Source organism: Lutjanus erythropterus, chromosome 9 (genome assembly GCF_056507025.1).
Source record: "Lutjanus erythropterus isolate fLutEry1 chromosome 9, fLutEry1.hap2, whole genome shotgun sequence".
Taxonomy (NCBI): domain Eukaryota; kingdom Metazoa; phylum Chordata; class Actinopteri; order Lutjaniformes; family Lutjanidae; genus Lutjanus; species Lutjanus erythropterus.
The window spans coordinates 9,885,001-9,905,368 of record NC_139325.1 but is presented as its reverse complement, the minus strand read 5'-3'; the positions used below and the strand labels follow the sequence as shown (position 1 = coordinate 9,905,368).

The 20,368-nt window shown below is 40.4% G+C and overlaps 1 protein-coding gene and 1 pseudogene across 1 annotated transcript; both read right to left on the bottom strand.

Annotated features, from left to right (window-relative positions):
• Nucleotides 1-714: 714 nt before the first annotated feature.
• LOC146321077 (tubulin alpha-1C chain-like) lies at nucleotides 715-3,232 on the bottom strand (annotated as a pseudogene).
• A 9,128-nt stretch (nucleotides 3,233-12,360) lies between these two features.
• On the bottom strand, nucleotides 12,361-19,781 carry prdm13 (PR domain containing 13). Its single transcript, XM_084726108.1, has 4 exons — nucleotides 19,492-19,781; nucleotides 17,843-17,974; nucleotides 17,621-17,741; nucleotides 12,361-15,029 (listed from the first exon to the last, which is right to left on the bottom strand). Exons 1-4 carry the CDS (start codon nucleotides 19,657-19,659, stop codon nucleotides 13,552-13,554), a joined length of 1,899 nt encoding a protein of 632 aa, XP_084582234.1. The 5' UTR covers nucleotides 19,660-19,781; the 3' UTR covers nucleotides 12,361-13,551.
• Between the last annotated feature and the right edge of the window lie 587 nt (nucleotides 19,782-20,368).

Below are 20,368 nucleotides of genomic sequence, written 5' to 3'. Positions count from 1 at the left end.
AATGTAATCCATTACTCCCCAAACTTTTAGGGCCCATGTGAGACACAGCCTATTGTGCTTTTTCACTTCAGGTTGTTGCTGCATGTTTTACCATATTTCATAGAGGCTGAGCTGAAATTCATCCTGATGTAAAGCCTGAAAACAGATTTTACCTCTTAATACAGTATTACACCAATAAAATGTTAATGTAAGGTTTTTCTCTATGAGCTCCCACTGATTGTTTGTATAAATTTACTTTTATAGCAATAACATGAACACATTTTTCACATTTCTTAACAACCCTGAGTTCAGTCACTAACACACACACAGCTACCACATATATTCTGCAAAACTTTAAATGTAATGTTTGTTTATTGGTGTAAAGCAATTTGGCTATTTATGTAGTGGCCAAGGATTCAGAGAGTAAGATTATCATTCAGTCTTTAACAAAAAAAAAAACAAATTCTATTAACAACAAGAGAACTTCATATGTTACAGGAACTTTATTTAGAACACAGCCAGGAACATTCTTATTGAAACACCTTTCAGAGAAAATCTGAAGCTGTTGTTTAACTCATGCTTCATGTGTCTTTTAAAATCTATTTTATATATGTGTGTTATATATTTTTATGTATATAAACACTAACTTCTAACTAACACTAACTTCTAAATTAACAGTCTGAGGAATTTCATTCTCAACAGCAAAACCAACAACTAGAATCAATTGTTTCTTGTTTAACTAATGCCTTCATGTCCATTTTTAATACTCCTCTCCTTCCTCCTCTCCCTCAGGTGAAACCAGAAGCCCTGAAGGCCAGAGCACTGGTCAGCCTGACGACAAAGAGGACAGACAGTGATCACATATGAGATACAATTATATAATTTCATTGGATAGTCAAAAGCAAAATTAAGAATTAACATGCTCTGAATTTACCCACCAGTTTGCGGATCCTGTCCAGCACCAGGTTGATGATCTGCCAATGGTGTAGTGTCCACAGGCGTAGTTGTTGGCAGCATCCTCCTTACCACTGATCAGCAGCTCAGGGTGAAACAGCTGGCAGTACGTCCCACTGCACACCTCATCTGAGGGAAATTAGCATAAATTATAGCAGGATTTTAATAACTGGAGAAAAGCAAAACATAACAATCACACACAACTATTTTTATGATTCATTTAATTTCAGTATACCAGTCAGGGGTGTTATAATTTTAATATTAAATTGAAAATCAATCAAAATGAGCTTTCAGTTTCAATAATCAAAACCATAGGCAGAATCTTTGATTCTCCTGGTATTTTTTTTCCGTCAGTGCAAAAAAAACATGTTAAAATCAAATCAAATCTTGGCCTTAAATCAATCAATCATCAATCAGTCATTCAAATCTGAAAAAACTGGAGAATCGTGAACCCATATCGATCACAGTGGGCTCCAGGTCCACTAACACAGCTCTGGGGACATGTTTTCCAGTTCCACTCTCACTGAAGAAGGTGCTGAAGGAATCAACTCCTCCTCAAATGGTCTTGTCACTGGGCATCTGTCCGTCTGGCTGGATCCCATGTTCCAGGTAATAAAGCTCCCAGCAGGCATTGCCAATCTGGACACCAGCCTGACCGACGTGGATGGAGATACAATCACGCTGCAGGAAAACAAAAGCAATGCATTATTACATTTTTAATCATTTACTTTATTCATTACTCACTGTTTAAGAAAAATACTTGTTAATGGTTGTATTACCCCTTTAAAGCTATATCAACAGATAAAAGTACTAGACTGGCTTTTGTCAGAAAAATATCTAACGTTCTCTTTAAACAAGGGACGAATGCACCGGAACAACAGAGATGAGTTTAGTAAGTTTTACTTGCAGCAAGGAGAGTTGACAATGTACATGTACAGGACAAAATACAAAGTAACTCTCAAACATTCAAGCATGTACCTTGTTTTATAGTCAGTCCCCTTCCTGATCATCCGTCTGTCCGTCTTACATTGATGACACACTGTGAGGGACGTCCTTCTTGAAGTTGTACATTTTGACAGCGACGGCGAGGCCGGCACAGTTTAGCTTCCCAAACTTCTCTCTGTCCAGAGACACCGCTGACTGCACCTCTGCTTCTGATGTCACCTGGGAAATGACCAGATGAACAAAACCATGCATACATGTGTAAATGCACCAAAGATACAACGAAGAAACCATTGTTTCGGTTCATTTTGCATGCTAGCAGTGGATGAAGTATTTAAATCCTTCACTTTAATATGCAAGGTGTTTGATGGAGCGATGAAGTAGTGTGGGATCATCATCATCAATTATTTTCACTGATAAATACCTCATATAACCACATATTAGGGCTGCACAATTAATCACAATTGCAGTAAAATTGCAATATAGCCAAGTGCAATATCTCAATCACAGAACCAAAACGCAACTTTTTAAAGATGTGTGAGAAAACAGCTTTATACTGAGGTAATGAGGTGCTGTAGTTCTGCAGAAGTGACCTGAAAGAAAACATGTTTGTTTGGTACAGAGCTCAATAAATACAATGTTTAAATGCTTTAGAACAGTGGTTCCTAACCTTTTTTCCTTAGAGCCCCCCTACTTGTACCCAGGGAAAGCTGAGCCTCCACAGGACAAAGACACATATATAGATGGGAAGTTAATTAATTAATCATTTAGTCTACACTTAAACTGATAATGATTTTTTACTTTTAGGCAGATCTTTTGAAAGTAGCTAAAATACCTTTTATTGCTTAGCTTCCATGTTGGTACTCCTCTCTGTTTTTTTCTCAGTAGAGCCATCCACTCTAGTTAATACACTGACTATTGATAAGTACCTCATATCACCCAACATCAAGTAATATGAACCATCCCTTTAAATTAAACCAGTTCCTCTTCATCTACTTTATAGGCAGTGAAAGGCAGATGTCCATCTGTCCATCTTTCTGATTACAACTTGTGTCTCTCCATATACCTCCCTGTATAATTCCCTGCTCTTGTGTGCATGCATGTCAACATGTATTTTCCTGTTCCTCTATGCTTTTTTCCCCCTTGTGCTGTGTGTGTGTGTGTGTGTGTGTGTGTGTGTGTGTGTGTGTGTGTGTGTGTGTGTGTGTGTGTGTGTGTGTGTGTGTATCTCATCCCCTTCTGCAGGTCTGTGAAACCAGCTGTGTGTGTTTACTCTACCTGGTTAACCTGCTCCAGGAGAGCAGGCTGCCAGCAGTCGCCCCGTCACTTCACATCCACTCTGTCAGACCCCCGTCATCGCCAGGAGGACAGCATGTCTACCTCGAGATTTACAGACATTGGATGTACAGCTAGGTCACTTTTAGTTGAGGTTGGTGCGTACGAGTTTGTGCACATGTGGAGCCATTTGTTCCATCTCTCTCAGGCTCAGTCTGACCAGTTGTGCGTGTTGACTCTACCTGCGTTCATCTCCTGGTCTACCTGCTCCAGGAGAGCAGGCTGCCAGCAAGAGAGCAGTCACACGACATCAGCTCTGTCAGACCGAAACCAGGCTGAGAAATGGAGACAAGCAGTCGCTGCCTCTCTGTCAGACAAGTTTTTGTTTTACCAACCAAACTCAGATAAAACGAAATCCAGCAGTGTTTTTTATTTCCTGTAGAGGTTTGTGTACGCAGAACTTTGACTGTGGCCTTGAAAGAACAATATGATAACTTCACATTGTGTTTACAAGGTCTTCCTTGCCCTTTGTCTGTGCTCCATTGTGAGAAAAGTAGGTGCTGCACAGTAGGTGCTTCTGAACAAGGACTATTCAGTCTATTTCCACATTTGTACTGGCTACTCTAACCAGTGGCCCAATCTAGTGTCCTGCACCAGGACGGGTGATCTGTAAAAACATTGTGTAACAGGTAAAAATACATTCATAGAAATTCATGGGTGCAGGCACTTGTACTAATTGAACTAACTGTGGGCAAGTAGCAAGTGAGAACAATAATAAAGCCATGTTTTTTTTTCCCTGGATAGATCAGAAATGCAAATTCTATTTACTTCCATTGTTTTAGGGTGATATCCCAATGCAGATATAGACATCTCAGAAAAATCATTTCAAAGTCAGGACAACAAAAAACAACACTGCGTACATGAATAGATGCAACTACATGTAAGTGAGAAAATATTTATGATGGTTTGATCCAGTTTGACAGACTGAGCATTCAAAGGCAGGGATAAAGACCTGAAAGATAATTAAAATTAAGGTGTGAATCAAGTGAGAGTAGAGGCAGAGAGTTATTGCACTTGTCAAACATTGAGATGCTTGTGATTTGAAGTCCAGCTGCCTTCACAATTGCACAAGAAATAACTTGAGATTTTTAGATGGTGTTGGTAGTGATTCGTCAAGGACTCTTCAACATTCTGTGAGTGAGCTGTGTTTGTTAAATGACACAATGTTGCCTATGAGGCAAGAGTTTTCTTTTTTACTGCTTTGGTTATTGTGTGAGAAACTTGACAAAAACTGAGTTCATATTATTCTGGCAAACCAGTAGACCATTATTTAAGTTATCCTAGCGTTCATTGTCTCTCAGCTTCCCTCATCTGGGTTGAAACAGCAATGGTTGCAGCAACAAGAGCGGGAAAGCGGTGTAACCTTGATGAGACATGTATAGTAGTTGTGCTGAAATCTGGTTGACTGACTGTTGACAGTATACAAACAGGTATCCCTGTATGTTGGATGGACAAGTCATCAAGCTGTCTCAGCGGCTCTGTGACGCTGCACTTATGCACATGCTAATGTCAGCATGCTAACATGCTCATTATAAAGGAAAATCAACTTTATTTATTACTTACACATAGAGACTGCACTGTATATGGTGAAATGTGTTTTCTGCATTTAGCTGCAGCACTGCTCCATCCCTGAGAAAGAAGCTCTGTGGTGCACTGATTTTTTGAACACTTTACCTTTTCTCACTGTGTGGAAATCTGATATTTTCACATCAAGAAAGGCATTAAAACTTGAGTCTTAAAACATACTCAAGTAGGTTGATGTAGGAGTTTGAACCGATTAAAAAAAACATTGTTGAATATTCATATTGTATGGCCAAACCCATTTCACCTGAAACAATCCTGAATCAGGGACAGCCCATCTTTTCAGCACCAAAGTTTTCCTCTTTTTGTCTCGTCCAGTGCTGTATCTGTGCTGAGCTGTGATGGAAGGATAGTAAGACAGTTACTCAGTAGCCAATCAGGTGATCTGATCATAAATGGGCCAATGATGACAAAGACATACAAACAAAAAAACAAAATGCTCCAGTAGCACACAGTTGGAGTAAGGATGTTAATGATTAATCCTTAATCAATTAATTGCCGTTTAGAATTTAACCAATTAAAAATGTATTCATGGGTATTTATATTATATTTTGACATTTTTTTGTCTGGCAGAGCCATTTGTTGAAAGGAAAATTAAACTTGGACTTAAAATGAGGGGAAAAAACATGTTTTATATTTTATAAATGACTGATGATTTCTCAATCATTTGTGTTTTCAACTACTGTTTCAGGAAAATGCACAAAATTTGCATCGTTAGTTTGGAGAGGTGGCAGTGACATCACCAGTAAAAAGGAACTAATACTCTGAGTAGTTTTCGAGACAAGTACTTTATAATTTTACTTAATTAAATTTCTAACACCAGTACTTTTACTTTTAGCAGTGTAACGATGTAACAGCTGTGACACACACTGACTCCAGCTGGCATAGAAATTATTCGTCTTAACCCAAAGCACAGGCGCTGGCATTGCAGAGAATCACTGTCAGACTTAATCGAATGTAAAACATTTTGAATACACTAAACACACACACCAACACTGATCAAGATGCCTTAGGACTGGATGTTTCTTGCTGGCATATCAACTTTATTTTTAATGTTCTTTGGCATTAACTTTTTTTATTGTATCAAAGCTAATGGGAGGGTAAAGAAAAGATAAAGGGTCAAAACTCTCATCTGATCCTTGCATCTCACTCAAATTCCCATTTTCTGCTGTCATTGTGTCTCTAGCCTCATTCAACCATTTAAACCATTTACTTGTGGTCTTCATTTTGGAAAATCAAACACCATGTGAAAATATTCTGCATTTTTTAAATAATTAACTGTCCAGTACAGTCAGACTGATATTAAAAGGAATCTTTCAGAAGCAAAACTGTATGCCCTGCACAGTTTCCATGCTTCAAAGGGTATTTGTTGAGTAAGTTTATTCAGAACTTCACCTCCACAAGACTCCTCTGAACTCTTTCAAATTCTTTGATGAAACATTCACATTTGCTTTTCAGCTTCAGTGTCCAGCCTTTGCAGTCAAAGCAGTGAATGGCATAGTTATTAGTTTTAAAACTCCAACATGAGTCTGAAATATCCGCTATCTTTAACATGTCTCATGCATTGCCTGGTCAGTCAAGGCTAATGGCTGAAAAGGGTTCCTGTGATCAAGGATACCCACACCAGGCTTTAGAAGAGGCTGAATCGTAGCCTGGAAACAGGTCGGTGTGGTGGTTGGCCTGCCAGTGAAGTCTGGTTTTGGATCAAATTCTAGGCAGGGAGTCAAACTCTCTCAATCAAACTCTTTTTTTCCAGTGTTCCCACTAATGAACGGCACTAATTGATTGAAAACGCTGGTGGGAGGGGATGAGCGAGCAAGGTGTTATCGTGTGAGAGAGCGAAGGGGGTTTGAGCTCAAACAGCGGCTGGATTGGGTCCACGCTGATGTGGGGGCCCACGACGGAGAGCCCTGAGTGTTGTACACAGAGGAGACGCTGTAATACAGGCTACAGTGAACATGGGAGCAGACACATAAAGAGACAGACAGATGAAGCCGTTCCCCCGCTGAGAGTGAAAACACTACAATAATTTCTGTGGCCCGAATCATGGTGAGCATTTGTGGCCACTTATAATGAGAATACATGTTTGGTATACATTGTTTGGAAAGATTTTATGTGCATCACACTGGCCCTTTGTTCATTTTGTCTTCAAACTGAATACATGCAAGAGAATAAATCTGAGCCCGACAGACAGTTAAAAAGAACCACACATTTTTCCCAGTGGATAATTCCTTGTAGGGGTGGGTGATATGACCTACAGTGATGGTTTTATGTCACTGGCATAGGCACAGGCATTAGGAATCTCATTAGCATTTATCTGGCAGAAAACCATATACAGTAAATATAAGTTTAAAGGGATAGTTCACCCAAAAATGTGTTGATTCTTGCAGGTGGGCAACTGAGAAACTGGTGTACTTTGCTAGTAATGTTACCTTCCAAATCTTCCTGAAAAAAAAAATACCAGATGTAATGCCAATTCTACGAATATGTGCATGCAATAATGGTTTTGCAAAATCAATGTCTCGTTGACTGTGTCAGCGATATACTGCCCACCCCTAATTCCGTGCTATCAAGCTAGCTTGGGTGTGCAATCCCTGAACTCTTCTATTGTGAAGAGTGAGGTCAACGTTCCTCTAGAAGAATCTGATTTGATCGCTTGTATCTGCAATTTCGTTCTCTCCAGCACAATTCAAAGCTTGTGACCAGTAGGTAAACAGAGATCAACCAGCGAATCAAAAGCTTTGCTTTGTTGTTCGCCTCTATCTTTACCATCACCGGCACCTGGCTGGCACTCAACCGCACCAACCATTTCACCCTCACTAATGGAAAAATCTCAAGATTTCTGCCCTGCTCCACTTTGGTCAGTTGTTATCTGTAAGGAAAAGGCCACATTTTTCAGAGGCAGAGTCAAAGTGGCCACTCAGATCCACAAAGACCAAACAGACAGTGCCTGAATTGGGACATTAGCTACTGGTATACAGTTGGCTACCAGCACATTAGATTCCTTTCCAACTTCTTATTTAGTACCACTACTTTCTAATTTATCTAAGTATTAATATTTTTAAAAGTGTCAGGGAAAATAAGACAATTTCTTGCTCACACAAGCCAAAAGATGTAGTAAAATTGTCCAGCTGTTTGATGCACTTTATTATTAGCATTATGTGTTCTACTTGAGTACAGAATATGTGGACTTTTACCACCTATGTGTGACTATTGGAAACTGGAAGGGGGTCACAGTGCATCATCATCAGACTTCACTATTCACTTCTCATCAAGGCTGGTAATTAAAAGCAAAGTCTATACATGGAGGAGAAACTGTCTGTGCTCAGAGAGAATGTGCCTGTGCATAAAATGTGAGTGAAATACTACAGCAACAGAGGACCTGCACCATATTTTGTCCACTGATACAATGGACACAAACTGCTCATTATTCTGTTGTGAGCTCTAAGAAGATGAGCAGAAAAGCAGAGGTTATGAAATGTAAGTGAGGTTAAGAATTGCTTCGGTTTTATTTGTTGAAAGTGCACTTTTAAAAGAGATGTGACAGTTTTTTTTTGTCTTCTTTTGGAACATATTTGAATTAATTTCCAACATTTTTCCATGATAGAGAACTTGTACATTGAAAGTCACAAATAATGTAATAGGCTTGAACTTCTTCTATGATTAGTCTTCATACTATGTTGCATTACATCTAGTTAAATAGTTTTTGACTTCCCCGCTCCCTCACTACCTTCTATGAGTAGTTTTATGTCTGAAAAAAAAAACCCTCACATCTCTTCATTTTCCAATATAAAACTTCTTTGAGGGAGTATATTGTTACTCAACCAAGGATCCACCTTTGGAAGTGGGGTGGAGTTGACACAGACTCCCATAAAATCTAATTGGCCACTCCAAGCCCCTCCCCTCCCCTCCCCATTCTCCTCAGGTATGATTGGTTATCTGTGCACTGAGAGGTCCAACCAACTACTTAAGCCTGCTTAATACATTAATAAATTATTTAAATAATAAATCATAAAAATAAAAATATTTCTCATGAAGGAGTGTGGACTTAAAGCGATAGTTCACCCAGAAATGAAATTTCACTCAATATCTACTCACCCCTGTGCCAATGTGAGGATGGGTGAAGATCTCCAGTTCACAAAATACTCCCGGAGCGTCAGCGGAAAAAACAGCGTTGCAGCCAAATCCAGTACAATTAAAGTGAATGATGACCAGTTTTAAAATGTAAAAAAAAACATTTAAAAAACATAAAATTGTTCCTACTGCTCGTGTGGTTTAATCCAAGTGTCCATAAACTGTGACATTAAAATCTAATAATAATAAAAAAAAAAAAAAAACACCATTTACACCATGTTTTTAGCTTAAATGTCAACTGTAGCCTCTCAGACCGGAGCCGTGTGCACACACCTTAAGCACAAGTTGGGCCTTTCTCAATCTGGAAAGGGTTTTGTTCACTACACCAGGCTTCCGTTGCTCTCGCTCTGTAGTTTGCAGCTGCAGCAAAGAAATTATGTCCCTCTTCTATGTCTATGTCTATGTCTATGTCGATTTTATTATTTGTTTAAAGTTTGCAGTCAACTGTACACGTAACAAGTCACTCTTTCTGAGCAGACCTCTCTCTGTTGCGTCAGTCGCTTCCAGGTAGCATGTAAACACAGGCGTGAAAGTATCTCAAGATGCCGCTTGGGCAGGAGCTTGTGTACTCGTTTCAGGTGTGTGCATGCGGATCAGGTCTGAGAGGCTACAGTTGACATTTAGACTAAAAACATGGTGTAAATTGTGTCTTTTTTTGGGTCAAATTTTAATGTCATGGCTTACGGACACTTGGATTACACCACACGAGCAGTATGGAGACATTTTGTGGGGGGGGGTTTTGTGTGTGTGTGTTCTTTTTTTTACATTTTAAAGCTGGTCACCATTCACTTCAATTGTATTGAAGCTCTGGGAGTGTTTTGTGAACTGGAGATCTTCACCCATCCTCACATTAGCACAGGGGTGAGTACATATTGAGTGAATTTTCATTTTTGGGTGAACTATCGCTTTAAGGAATAAAGTATGGAAGCTTTATACTATATTTGAATGGTGTCACTCTGCTGTGCTGTGATTAGTGGGACTATTTAGCTTTGAAATACAAAATTTAAACAAAAAGTATGAAATGTATAGTTGATATTAAAATATGAGTAATGGGAGATTTATTATTGCTGGACACATATATAACTCACACAGCATTAACATTATGCAAGAAAAAAATGTGTCTGTGTGTGTGGCTTCTGCTCTGTGTACTTTTGAGCTCAAGCATTTTCTAGTGAAGAGAAGTGGCAGGGACTGGAGAGATTGAATAAAGTGACACTCTATGGGCAGATTCTATAAAATTTTTCACAAATGAATGCAGCATGCCATGTCAAGGTCATACTTATCTTTACCGCCTTTACATCAGGGAGAAACCAGATGGTCATTCACCAGCGGCCAACTTAAAGTACTAAATTGCCAGCGACCGTCATTGTGGAATGTCTGTTCTTGTATTCATTCTACATTGTCACGCCACAGCCAAGCCAATTGTGTGCAAAACAAAACACAAATACTTGTAGTAATACTTGGTAGTCAAGCAGCAACAGAAATTTCATCAACAGGAGTGACATACTGAGGCCTACATCGCTTTAACTTTTCATCCAATCCAAGTGGTGGCTTTTATTTCCCCACATCAAAAGTCAAACCTTAATACTTAAAGAAAATCGCAAAGGCTTGTGGGAATGCATATAAAGGGGCATGAAAAGCATTTAAAAGACACAAAGTCCTTGGAGCACACTAGGAATTTCAATATTCATATTTTGGTGTGCCCTCTCAGGAATTTTCCTTTTAAGAAATGAGTTTTTAAATTAATGTTTGCAAATTTAATGGGCTTACTTGGACAAGTCTTGAGTATTATTCTTTTACTCCACTATATTGTACTTTTTACTCCACAGCTTTAATTTGATAGTTTATACTTGTTACTTTATAAAACAAATGATATGAGTTTGTACAATATGGTGCATTGTTAATGGTGAATTATGCAGGATTTTCCTAAAAAAAAAATTAAAATTAAAAAAAAGCACAGACTCTGCCTGTATTTTCTTATTTTCTCAATATTATACTGTGTTGGGGACACTTTACCAACCCAAACCGTTGGTATGTGACGACCTCAGAATGCAATTCAACAATCAAACAGCTCTCTGGTGCATTTACAAACAGCAACCGACAAATCCTGCATATACTACCTTTAAAATTAAGAGCTCAACAGTATATAAAATGGTTAAAATTAGTTTCACCTGGACAAAAGAAAAATGTTCATTTCAGGGGTGGCCCGTAGCTCAGTTGGTAGAGCGTCTACCCCCCATGTATGGAGGCTGTTAGTCTTCTGCAGCGGCCACAGGCTTGACTCCTGTGTCATCCCCTCTCTCTCTACCCCCTTTCCTGTCTGCTCTTCAGCTGTCCTGTCTAATAAAAGCCAAAAAGCCCCCCAAAAAACATAACTGTAAAATTGTTCATTGCATATGAATGTATGATGGGATAAAATAAAAGCAACAATCCCAGGGGCCAGCATATTGTCCTTCTGATACTGTAAGTTTAGTTTGCTACTTACATACTTTGATTTAGTAAGTAACATCTGGATGCAGGACTCTAAGAGTATTTTACACAGCAGTATTGCTACTTTTTTTAAGTAAAGGATCTGAATTCTTCTCCCTACTGTTCTCTTGGTTTGATGGCTTTTGTGTAAATGACTGGAAAAAGGGGATAATCAATTTTAACGAATGACAAAATCAACCAACAAACCCATTATTATTATTATTATTATTATTATTATTATTATTATTATTATTATTATTATTATCATTACTGGTAGTAGTAGGAATAGTAGTAGAGAAGAGGAAAAGACATATTGCTCTCTTGCAGCTTTGCTGCGCCTCAACAGCATTCAGGTTTTTCTTGGCAACAGGCCCGACTGACTGAGCCTCGATGCGGGTTTATTACTGCGTCATAACAAGAGTTTAACACTGTGCGACAAAACTTATTCCCCTGTTTGCACATTACATCTGTTCAGCTGTAATCTAAAGGCTAACTGTGTCACACAAAACAAAACAGCAAACTTAAGGAACATTAGATAGAACCGGGGCTGTATAACTAATGGAAATGGTACGGCAAACGCAACATGGCTAAGCGTATATCCAAATGGTAGTAACTGGAGGGGTTTTTTTTGTGTGTTTGTTTGTTTGTTTGTTTGTTTGTTTGTTTTAATATACATATTTAAAAATAAAATGTGAAGCGATATGCCCCGACCAGCAAATCACCTTATCCAGACCTAAGACACTTGTTTGACAGAATCCAGTGGAAATCACATCATATATTTCTTACAGTTAAAATAAAATGCCAAATTTACCATTCCCACTCTTGCAACATCTGTCAAAACACTCGCAACATTTTTTTTTCATATACTTGAGCCTTACCTATATCTTTAATCAAGTTTAACAGGGGGAAAATAGTCGTTAATAATCTTGAACATCCCACGGATAAAAGAAGAAGACATCAAACAACTTTTGTGATATTTTAAATTAAATTTATTCCAAAAAACCAACAACTTAATGGACAGGAGTCAAATATTGTGCTCATAGACAATATCACTTATAAACAAACGTATACAACACTTCTCCACTGAAATGTGAAATATCATACTTTACACTTCTGTACATAGGCTATAACTGCGATCAATACAATTTTCTTTCTCTAGAAATAATTCCTTAAATAAACTGGGCGCCGCTGCTGCTGCGCCTCGGCAAGAAAGTGCAAATTTAAGTACAGCGTGTTATTCAGTGAGGCGCAGGGGTTCTTTAATGAAGTCAAGGAAATAAGTTGGATAATAATAATAATCAAGATGCATCTGTTATGTTGAGATGAAATGCCCATTGCTGTTTTTAAAGTGCAACTGACAGTTTAGGAGGGAATATGGGCCCATTTTAAGTCACAAAAAAATAAGATTCATATTCTTTTGCAGCTCATAATTTCACAGAATGTGTCCTTAACAAGTCTGATGGAATGTAGTGCTCTTTTTTATTTTTTGGATTAGGCCTTTAGTTAAGTAGCTTTTACAAACCCATATATCCTTCCTCAGGGGGAGACATATTACAAAAGTCAGTCTTGTTACCTTTTTTTACACTACAGTAAAATATTTCTAGCATAAGACGTCTCATATTCAGCCTTGACAGCTTTTATTTTTTTCTTAAATCGACTGAAAATGTCTGCAAGTGATTATTGTTCTTGCTTTGTGTGCAGTTGCTTTCATTGCTCTGTGGAGGATAGAGTATTTTTTTTTTAAATGCCATGTAAAAGACAGATTGCATCAAAAAAAAAATGAAAACAATTCAGTTAATTTGCATTTAAAACAAACAAAACTGTCTGGCTGACTGTTTCCGCACGGTTATGAAAGAGTGTCGAAATCCAAAGGCCACAGATGCTTAGAGAAACATTGTTGAAGTGTCCTTGAGCAAGACTCTGAACATTTTACCTGCCTGATTTCTAAATATATGAATGATTTGTTTTTAGGGACTGTGTCATGGTGGACCAGCTTAGACAAATATGAACAACATTTCAACTGCGAATTATTAAGTTTGGAACAATTGGTGGCGCGTATCCAGGTTGGGTCGGTGTCTAAACTGTCAAAATTCAAGACTAAGTGACATGTTTTGTTGTGTACAGAACTGAATGTCTATCTGTGGACATGTGGACACCTCAGTCATTATTTTTGCTCGACTCTTGGTCGCTCTGGTCGTCGGTGAAGCACACGTCCACATCGCTGTCATTGTCGCTCTTGTGCTCTGCGTCCTCGAACAGGCCTCCAGGCTTGTCGTCGAGCTTTTTGACGCTCTGGCCGGGGTGTCTGGACTTGACGTGCCTCTCCAGGTCCCGCCTCCGCACCAGCACCTTGCCGCAGAAGTCGCACCTGTAGGGCGTGTTGCCCTCTGCGTGCAGCCGGATGTGTTTGTTGAGGTTGCTGGGGTCTCCGAACGGCCTAAAGCACACTTTGCACTTGAGCGGCTTGTAGCCAGTGTGAGTCCTCATGTGGATCTTCAGACCGTATTTCCTGGAATACAGCTTGCCACAGTACAGACACAGGTGCCCCTTTTTGGGTTTGCCTGACCCCGCGTTGCTGGCGCTGCCTGCGGGCATCGAGTCCAGTCTGGTGCGGTTCTTCTCCGCGGCGATCTCGGACAGCTGCTGCGTGTGCATGGCGATCTCTCTGTCTATGTTGGTGATCGAGCCCAGATCTTGGCTCAAGGAGGGCGCACCAAAGTAAGACATGGAGTCTGGATACTTAAGGAGGTTGCTGAAGTGGAATTTGAGCGGGTAGTACGGTGAGCTGTACAGAAGCTCCCCGTTATACACGGTGAAGGGCATGATGGGAATATTACAGTCTCCACCGTACGTCTTGACCCCGTCGAAGTGAGGGAGGGAGAACCTCTCAAAGTGGAGTCCAGGGGGCATCTGGGGGTAACGAGATGGAGAGAGGCCGGAGTGCATCCGGCTCTCCACGTGTTTAAAGGCTGACGTCTCTTCCACGTGAGGCAGCAGCGGGAAGCCCCGGATTGCGTTAGTGCATGGCACCATGGGAGATGCGGAGTCCATAATGGCAGGTGCGCACTTGGGAGGGTGACCCCCTCCTCCGTTTATTGCCTCGCCCACGTTACGTATTGGTTTCATGTTCCCGATGAGTTTGCTGAAGCCGAGGCCGCTCAGCTTCCCGTTCGCGTCCTCTCTGGGCGCGTCCGAGCTCGGGACTTTGGAGACGCCGGTGGGTTTGAAGGCCGAGCGCACGCCCGGGTGGAAGCCCATGCTGCTCAGCACCGAGGATGTGGCGCCGAGGCCGAGAATGTGTCCCTGGTTTCTGCCTGAGGTGACGCTCATGTCGAGGGCCCGATCCTGCTCCTCTGTGCTGCTTTTCTTTGTTTTGTTTAAAAACGGTGAGGAGGAGGAGGACACCGCCCGCCTTCCAGAGTCTGAGGTGCTGTGCGCGCTGCGAGGTGAGGTGGAGGTGTTGGGGATGTCTCCAGACCTTGGCGACCTGCTGAAAGTCTCGGTGCCCCTGGCCTGCTCACTGCTCACGAAACCCCTCCCGTTACTCAGCGCGCAGTGGAAGTGGACGTGGGCCTTGAGTGTGTTCGGGTATTTGAATATTCTCCAGCAGTACCAGCAGATGTAGCGCTCCTCACCTGTAGAGACAAATATGACATTAATGATGAGATGAACGCAGATCATTAAGTCACACAACACAACATTGAAACAGGTGCTACAGGGGTAGAAGTAACGAATTACAATTACTCAGATTACTACTGGGGTACCTTTATTTTTTGTATGCAATTTTACGCATAGGTAAGTATGCATTACACTATGTAATCTACTTAGTTACTTTAAAAATCTGAGTAGGCCCACACTTTGAATTAATATTCACACCTTTAGGTTGCATTTTTGTTGAAAATGAGGCAAAATGGGCAAATAAAAACCATGACATACAGCCAAAAAAAAAAAGCGCAGGGGTATGCTTTGTGTAACTGTATCCCGTACTGTCTTAGTTATATTAGTGGGGCTGTAGTGTGAATAAATGTTAATAAATATCATGTGATTGGCAGAGTTAATTGGTTGATGTACACCTGTAAATGTTGGGGAAGACATCCTAAAAATCTTGTCACTAAAAACACCAATGGTTAAAAGGTGATTAATATCCTTCGCAGCTTTTTAATAATTTGTACTTTTAATTAGGATTTTTTTTTAGCACCAGTAGTTTTACCTGTAGTTAAGTGATATTTCAGTAGTGTAAAACTACTTTTGCTGGAGTACAGACTTTCAAGTAGTCTGTAGTTTACAATATAAGCCCATGCGTAAAAAGCCAGATCCGTGCGTAAAATGAAAATAACAGGTTTGGTAACCTGTAGAGGAAAGACCTGTGATCCCCTCTTCTCCTAATAGCACCATAACTAAACACAACACACGCACATAAATTTAATAGAGCGTATGATGTCATAGAAAATACATTTTGCACTGCATTGCCATCAAAATGGTGAGATTTTCATATTAAATGAACCAATATTCCCTTGAAAACGTCCCTTTAAAGAATCTCATTTTCGTGAGCCACTGCTGCGCATCACCTTAGATTTAAATTCAGTCCTAATGGATGTGACCCGGCTTCTAAGATCTGGTGCCAAATGGTAATAGACCCAGGAAGCCATCTCAATGACCCCCAGACGAGCACTCAGAGGTTAATATAGATGTAATGATTTTGTAATCCTCATACGGGCCATTGTTTATGATCGCCATCAAAAGAGCAAACGCCCTGCCCAATCTGGCGTTCACAAACCGATGCATTGAATGCGGGACTTTCCCTTCTCTGCGCTCTTTCCCGTGGAAGTGACAGCAGCTGTTGCTTGAAATCGCAAGTCTCCAGAAACAATGGCTCGGGCCCATCTGTTGACGCCTAATAATGGGAGCGAGCGTATGTCCAGGAGCGCACACGGTGTGTTGGGCCGGAGAATCAGGGCAATATACACCCCACATAAAAGTTAGCATTCATTAGGCCACAATACCTTGACGCACCCACCTAATTTACCGTGAAGCACTTGTTTTTGAATTTATTTGCTTTTGAATACATGAATATTAACGACGCGATGACATTTGTTAACCTCCGTCTCGCAACTGAATCACCAGTGTCGTCTTCTTCCACGGCCGCCAGCTTCTGTTTTAATTGCTTTTTTAACACAATGTTTCAAGCACCGTAATTACTTTAATATAATTATTTTTTCTCTCTCCACAGAAGTTTGATATCATTTCAAGCGTCTGCATTTTTAACGTTTAATCATTAAGATAAGAGGCCCCACCAGGCCCCAACTAAAATGTACAATCCTAAATTCATCGTCAATTGATGGAATCCCCTCCAAAGTATCTGTTGATAATAATCTTTTCTCTCTCTCTCTTTTAAACGGATTAGATCCTGCTGAGCTGGTGTTTTGCCAGGATTAGGAAATAATCCCCAAGCGCTAACGCTAAATTATCATTACAAGCCCAGACATACAGATTAAAAATCCTAACAGGAAACGATATTTGTAATCATTAAAGCAGAGATTGGACTATAACGCCTAATTAATTATGTGATGTCTCAATACCCTTGCAAATTGATTATTTTTTACTGGTTAATATTTAATTATTATTTAGCCTACACCAAATAATTAAAGGCTACACCTTCATAAATACTGATCGAATCAGTGTGGGCCTCAAGCAATATTTCCATTATTTTATTTAAACGAAATCTTCCCCAAAATAGATTATTTTATTTTTATTTCATTAAAAACGTGATGTTTTTCTCGACTGTGCGTTAAAGAAATTAATAAATAACAAAAAATAAATAGGCTGCCTGAGGAAAAATAAACAACAGGCAATCGATTTCCATCTCTGAGCGATAAAAGAGAGACATCACGGCTATTGGCAGTCATTTAACTGTGCAGTGATGGACCCCTGAACATGTCGATGATGTGTCAGTGTCAGCCCTCTCTGTTTGACACCAGAATTAATATTCAACATCTTTATGCCCAAGAAAAACAAATTTCAAAACAGAGATTTAAACTGCCTTTCTGAAAATGCATGTGGTATTTCGAATAATCTTTATTATTATTATTATTATTATTATTATTATTATTATTATTATCATTATTATTATTATTATTATTATTATTATTATTCATCCATATAAAATCATCTGGTTTGGCTGACACCCCATGCCCCCCTTAAAAGGTTAATTAGTAGTCTGATTTACCTTTCTCGTCGTGCGTGGGTGTGGCTGTCGTGGGGATGTCGTACCACTGGGCCAAAGCGTTGGAGTACCAAACACTGAGCTCTTCTCCTGCTGGGATTTCTCTCAGAACGCGGTAGAAAATCTTCAGGTAGAAAAAAAAGCATAGACGTTAATCTAAGTGTCCGAAAAGGGGAGAGGAAAAAAAATATTTGACACTTTAGGCCTGCTGAGATGAAACTTCACCTGTCCGCCAGGTAAGTCCGACACAGCCTCCAGGTTTTGTTCTTGGCTGTTCCTGGCGGCCCGGATGAGTCCGATCCAGTCTGGCACGGGACAGCCCGACTCATCCACGAACTCTCCGCGAACCAAGCGGATCTAAAGCAGCGAGCAAACGGTCAGAATGAGCACTGACTGCAGTATGATGGGAAATATGAGCATCAAGACCCTTTAAAAACATTGACCCAATTAAAAAAAAAAGTGCAGTATTTCAGATTTTCTTTCCAACCTGTATTTATAAATGCCCACATTTAGAGTTTTAATTGTTTCATCTGTTTATCTACATTTCATTTAACGAATTTTGTCCCCTCCACTGTCGGACATGCCCGTCTGCTTCTTTATTACCTGGAGGTGCTGCGGCCACGCATGACCAAAACGCGCTTAATGCGTCTTTATCCGCTCTGGTGATAATTTACTAAAGAGAATGACACTACGGGCCTAATTGAGTTGATATGGGAAACGGATTTGAGGAGTGTCAGAGCGTTTCTAAACTGTTCAAGGGCATTAAAGATTGAAGCGCGACATTTGACACAGAGATTGCACCTGATGATCGGCCCGCAGCCCGGGGCCAAGCATTTAGACGCATCAATCACAAGCGTTGACAGCTTCAACAATAACAGGGTGCGGTTATAGATGCGCTTATGGCCGCAAATTGTTTACTCCTGTGTGTGTGTGTGTGTGTGTGTGTGTGTGTGTGTGTGTGTGTGTGTGTGTGTGTGTGTGTGTGTAATAATGACTAAAAGTAAGTTTTATTTTATTAAAGTTTCTTATCTTTTAATATTTGTGTCTGAAGACTTTTTTTAATGCTGCCAACACGTTCGGTCCCCTGGACTTTCAAAATAAAATTTACAACCACACTGCTGCTAATCTGAATTTTCCCACTCAGATAAGATGAATGCAGTTTGTTTAATTTTATTTTTGTTTCTGTTTTCATTATTTTATTTTTTTTCCTAGCCGCAGGCTGCGGCCCCGGCCTCAGTGGCATCTTTCTGTGGCCGGATTACATTAAAATTAAACGGCTCATCGGGATAACAGGCCCGCCAGGCAGTGAAATGTGAGGCGGCTGAGGGCATGAAATCCCACACAGCAGACCCGGGTAGCCCATTAGGCCGGTTAAGTAGAAGCACAGACTGACAAGTCGGCCACTAATAGAGCTCAATTATTTCCAACCTGACAGGCCAAACCAATTAATATCCAAAGGCCCGATGGAGTTTGACAGTGCAGCTTTAAAATCCAAATACAGTCTGTTCGTTTTTACTATTATACATTTTCAAATTTAAAGGAAACGAAAAAGAGTATTTTTAGATATTAAATTTATAGATAGTTTCCAATTTCCAGTTTTACAATTGGTGGGGCAAAATTTGCTCCTAAAAACTAAAATAGTTAGAAAATAGGGTTGTTTTATTCTAGAAAAATTGGATTGGCAATAAATAAATAAATAAATAAACATAAAACAACATAAAAAATATAGCAATACAACGTTTTTTTGTTTTTTGTTTTTAAATGTCCAAAACACTTGATATTTCAAAATGAGACGCATTTTTGGGGATGTCCAAAAAATATGAAATAAAATTTAAAACTTATATATAAACATTTTTAAAGTGTTTCAAACCAACCTTCTTCTTGGGTCCAACTTCTTTACGGTCCGACACGTACTTCCCAAGTTTGAAGATCCCTGGTACCGGTCCTATCCGGAGCCCGGCCGGGATGCTGCAGTCCGCAAACACACTGACGGTGGTGGACGCCCGGGTGGCTTGCATGGCGTGGGGTGAGATCAGAACCATGAAGACTGATGGAAACCGAGTGATGGGAGAGTGCAAGGGAAGGAGGAAGAGGAGGAGGAAGAAGAAGAGAGGAGGATGAGGACCGGCCGATATCCGCCCTCAAAGTGACGCGGTGGCATTATGCTCTCCGGCTTTTCTAGTGATGGTGCAGAGAGGCAAGGTAGCCCCCCTCCACCACCACCACCACCAACAACCAACCCCTCCACCCCTCCCGACCTCTCCAGCTCAGGATGCAAGTGTGTGGGGGGGAAGAGGGAGGAGTGTGTATGTGTGTGTATCTGTGTGTGTGTGCGGAGAGGTGATGCTGTACTATAAGGTAGTGTAGGAGTGTGTGTGTGTGTGTGTGTGAGTGAGTGTGAGAGAGTTGGGCTCTCCCAGCAGCTGTGAGGAGAGGCAAAGAGGGCCGGCCTGCTCACATGGAGACTTTCCCTCACCCCGCCGCATAATGAATTGCTCCAAAACGGTCAAGAGACACAAAGGGCCAGGCGACCTTCCCATCCCCAAAATCCAATTTGTCAAGGGCAGAGAAAAGAGGGTGCCGAATCAAAGGTCCAGAGCGACCATTAATCCTCAGCATGTGGCTTTGTCCTCCAGACAGTTCCGATATTTTAACTGACAAATCCACTGTATAATTTATCCATAAATCCTCACCCTTTTCCATTCTCGCCTTTCAAGCCAGGTTTTGGAAATCAGTGGCTACTTTAAATCT

What these genes read in the sequence shown, in the direction of transcription:
- prdm13 (XM_084726108.1), bottom strand. Translation starts at nt 19,659, where the DNA reads ATGGTTCTGATCTCACCCCACGCCATGCAAGCCACCCGGGCGTCCACC. An exon ending in AAGTTGGACCCAAGAAGAAG is followed by an intron (nt 17,975 to 19,491) that starts GTTGGTTTGAAA and finishes TCGCTGCTTTAG; the next exon opens with ATCCGCTTGGTTCGCGGAGA. An exon ending in CGGACTTACCTGGCGGACAG is followed by an intron (nt 17,742 to 17,842) that starts GTGAAGTTTCAT and finishes TTCTACCTGAAG; the next exon opens with ATTTTCTACCGCGTTCTGAG.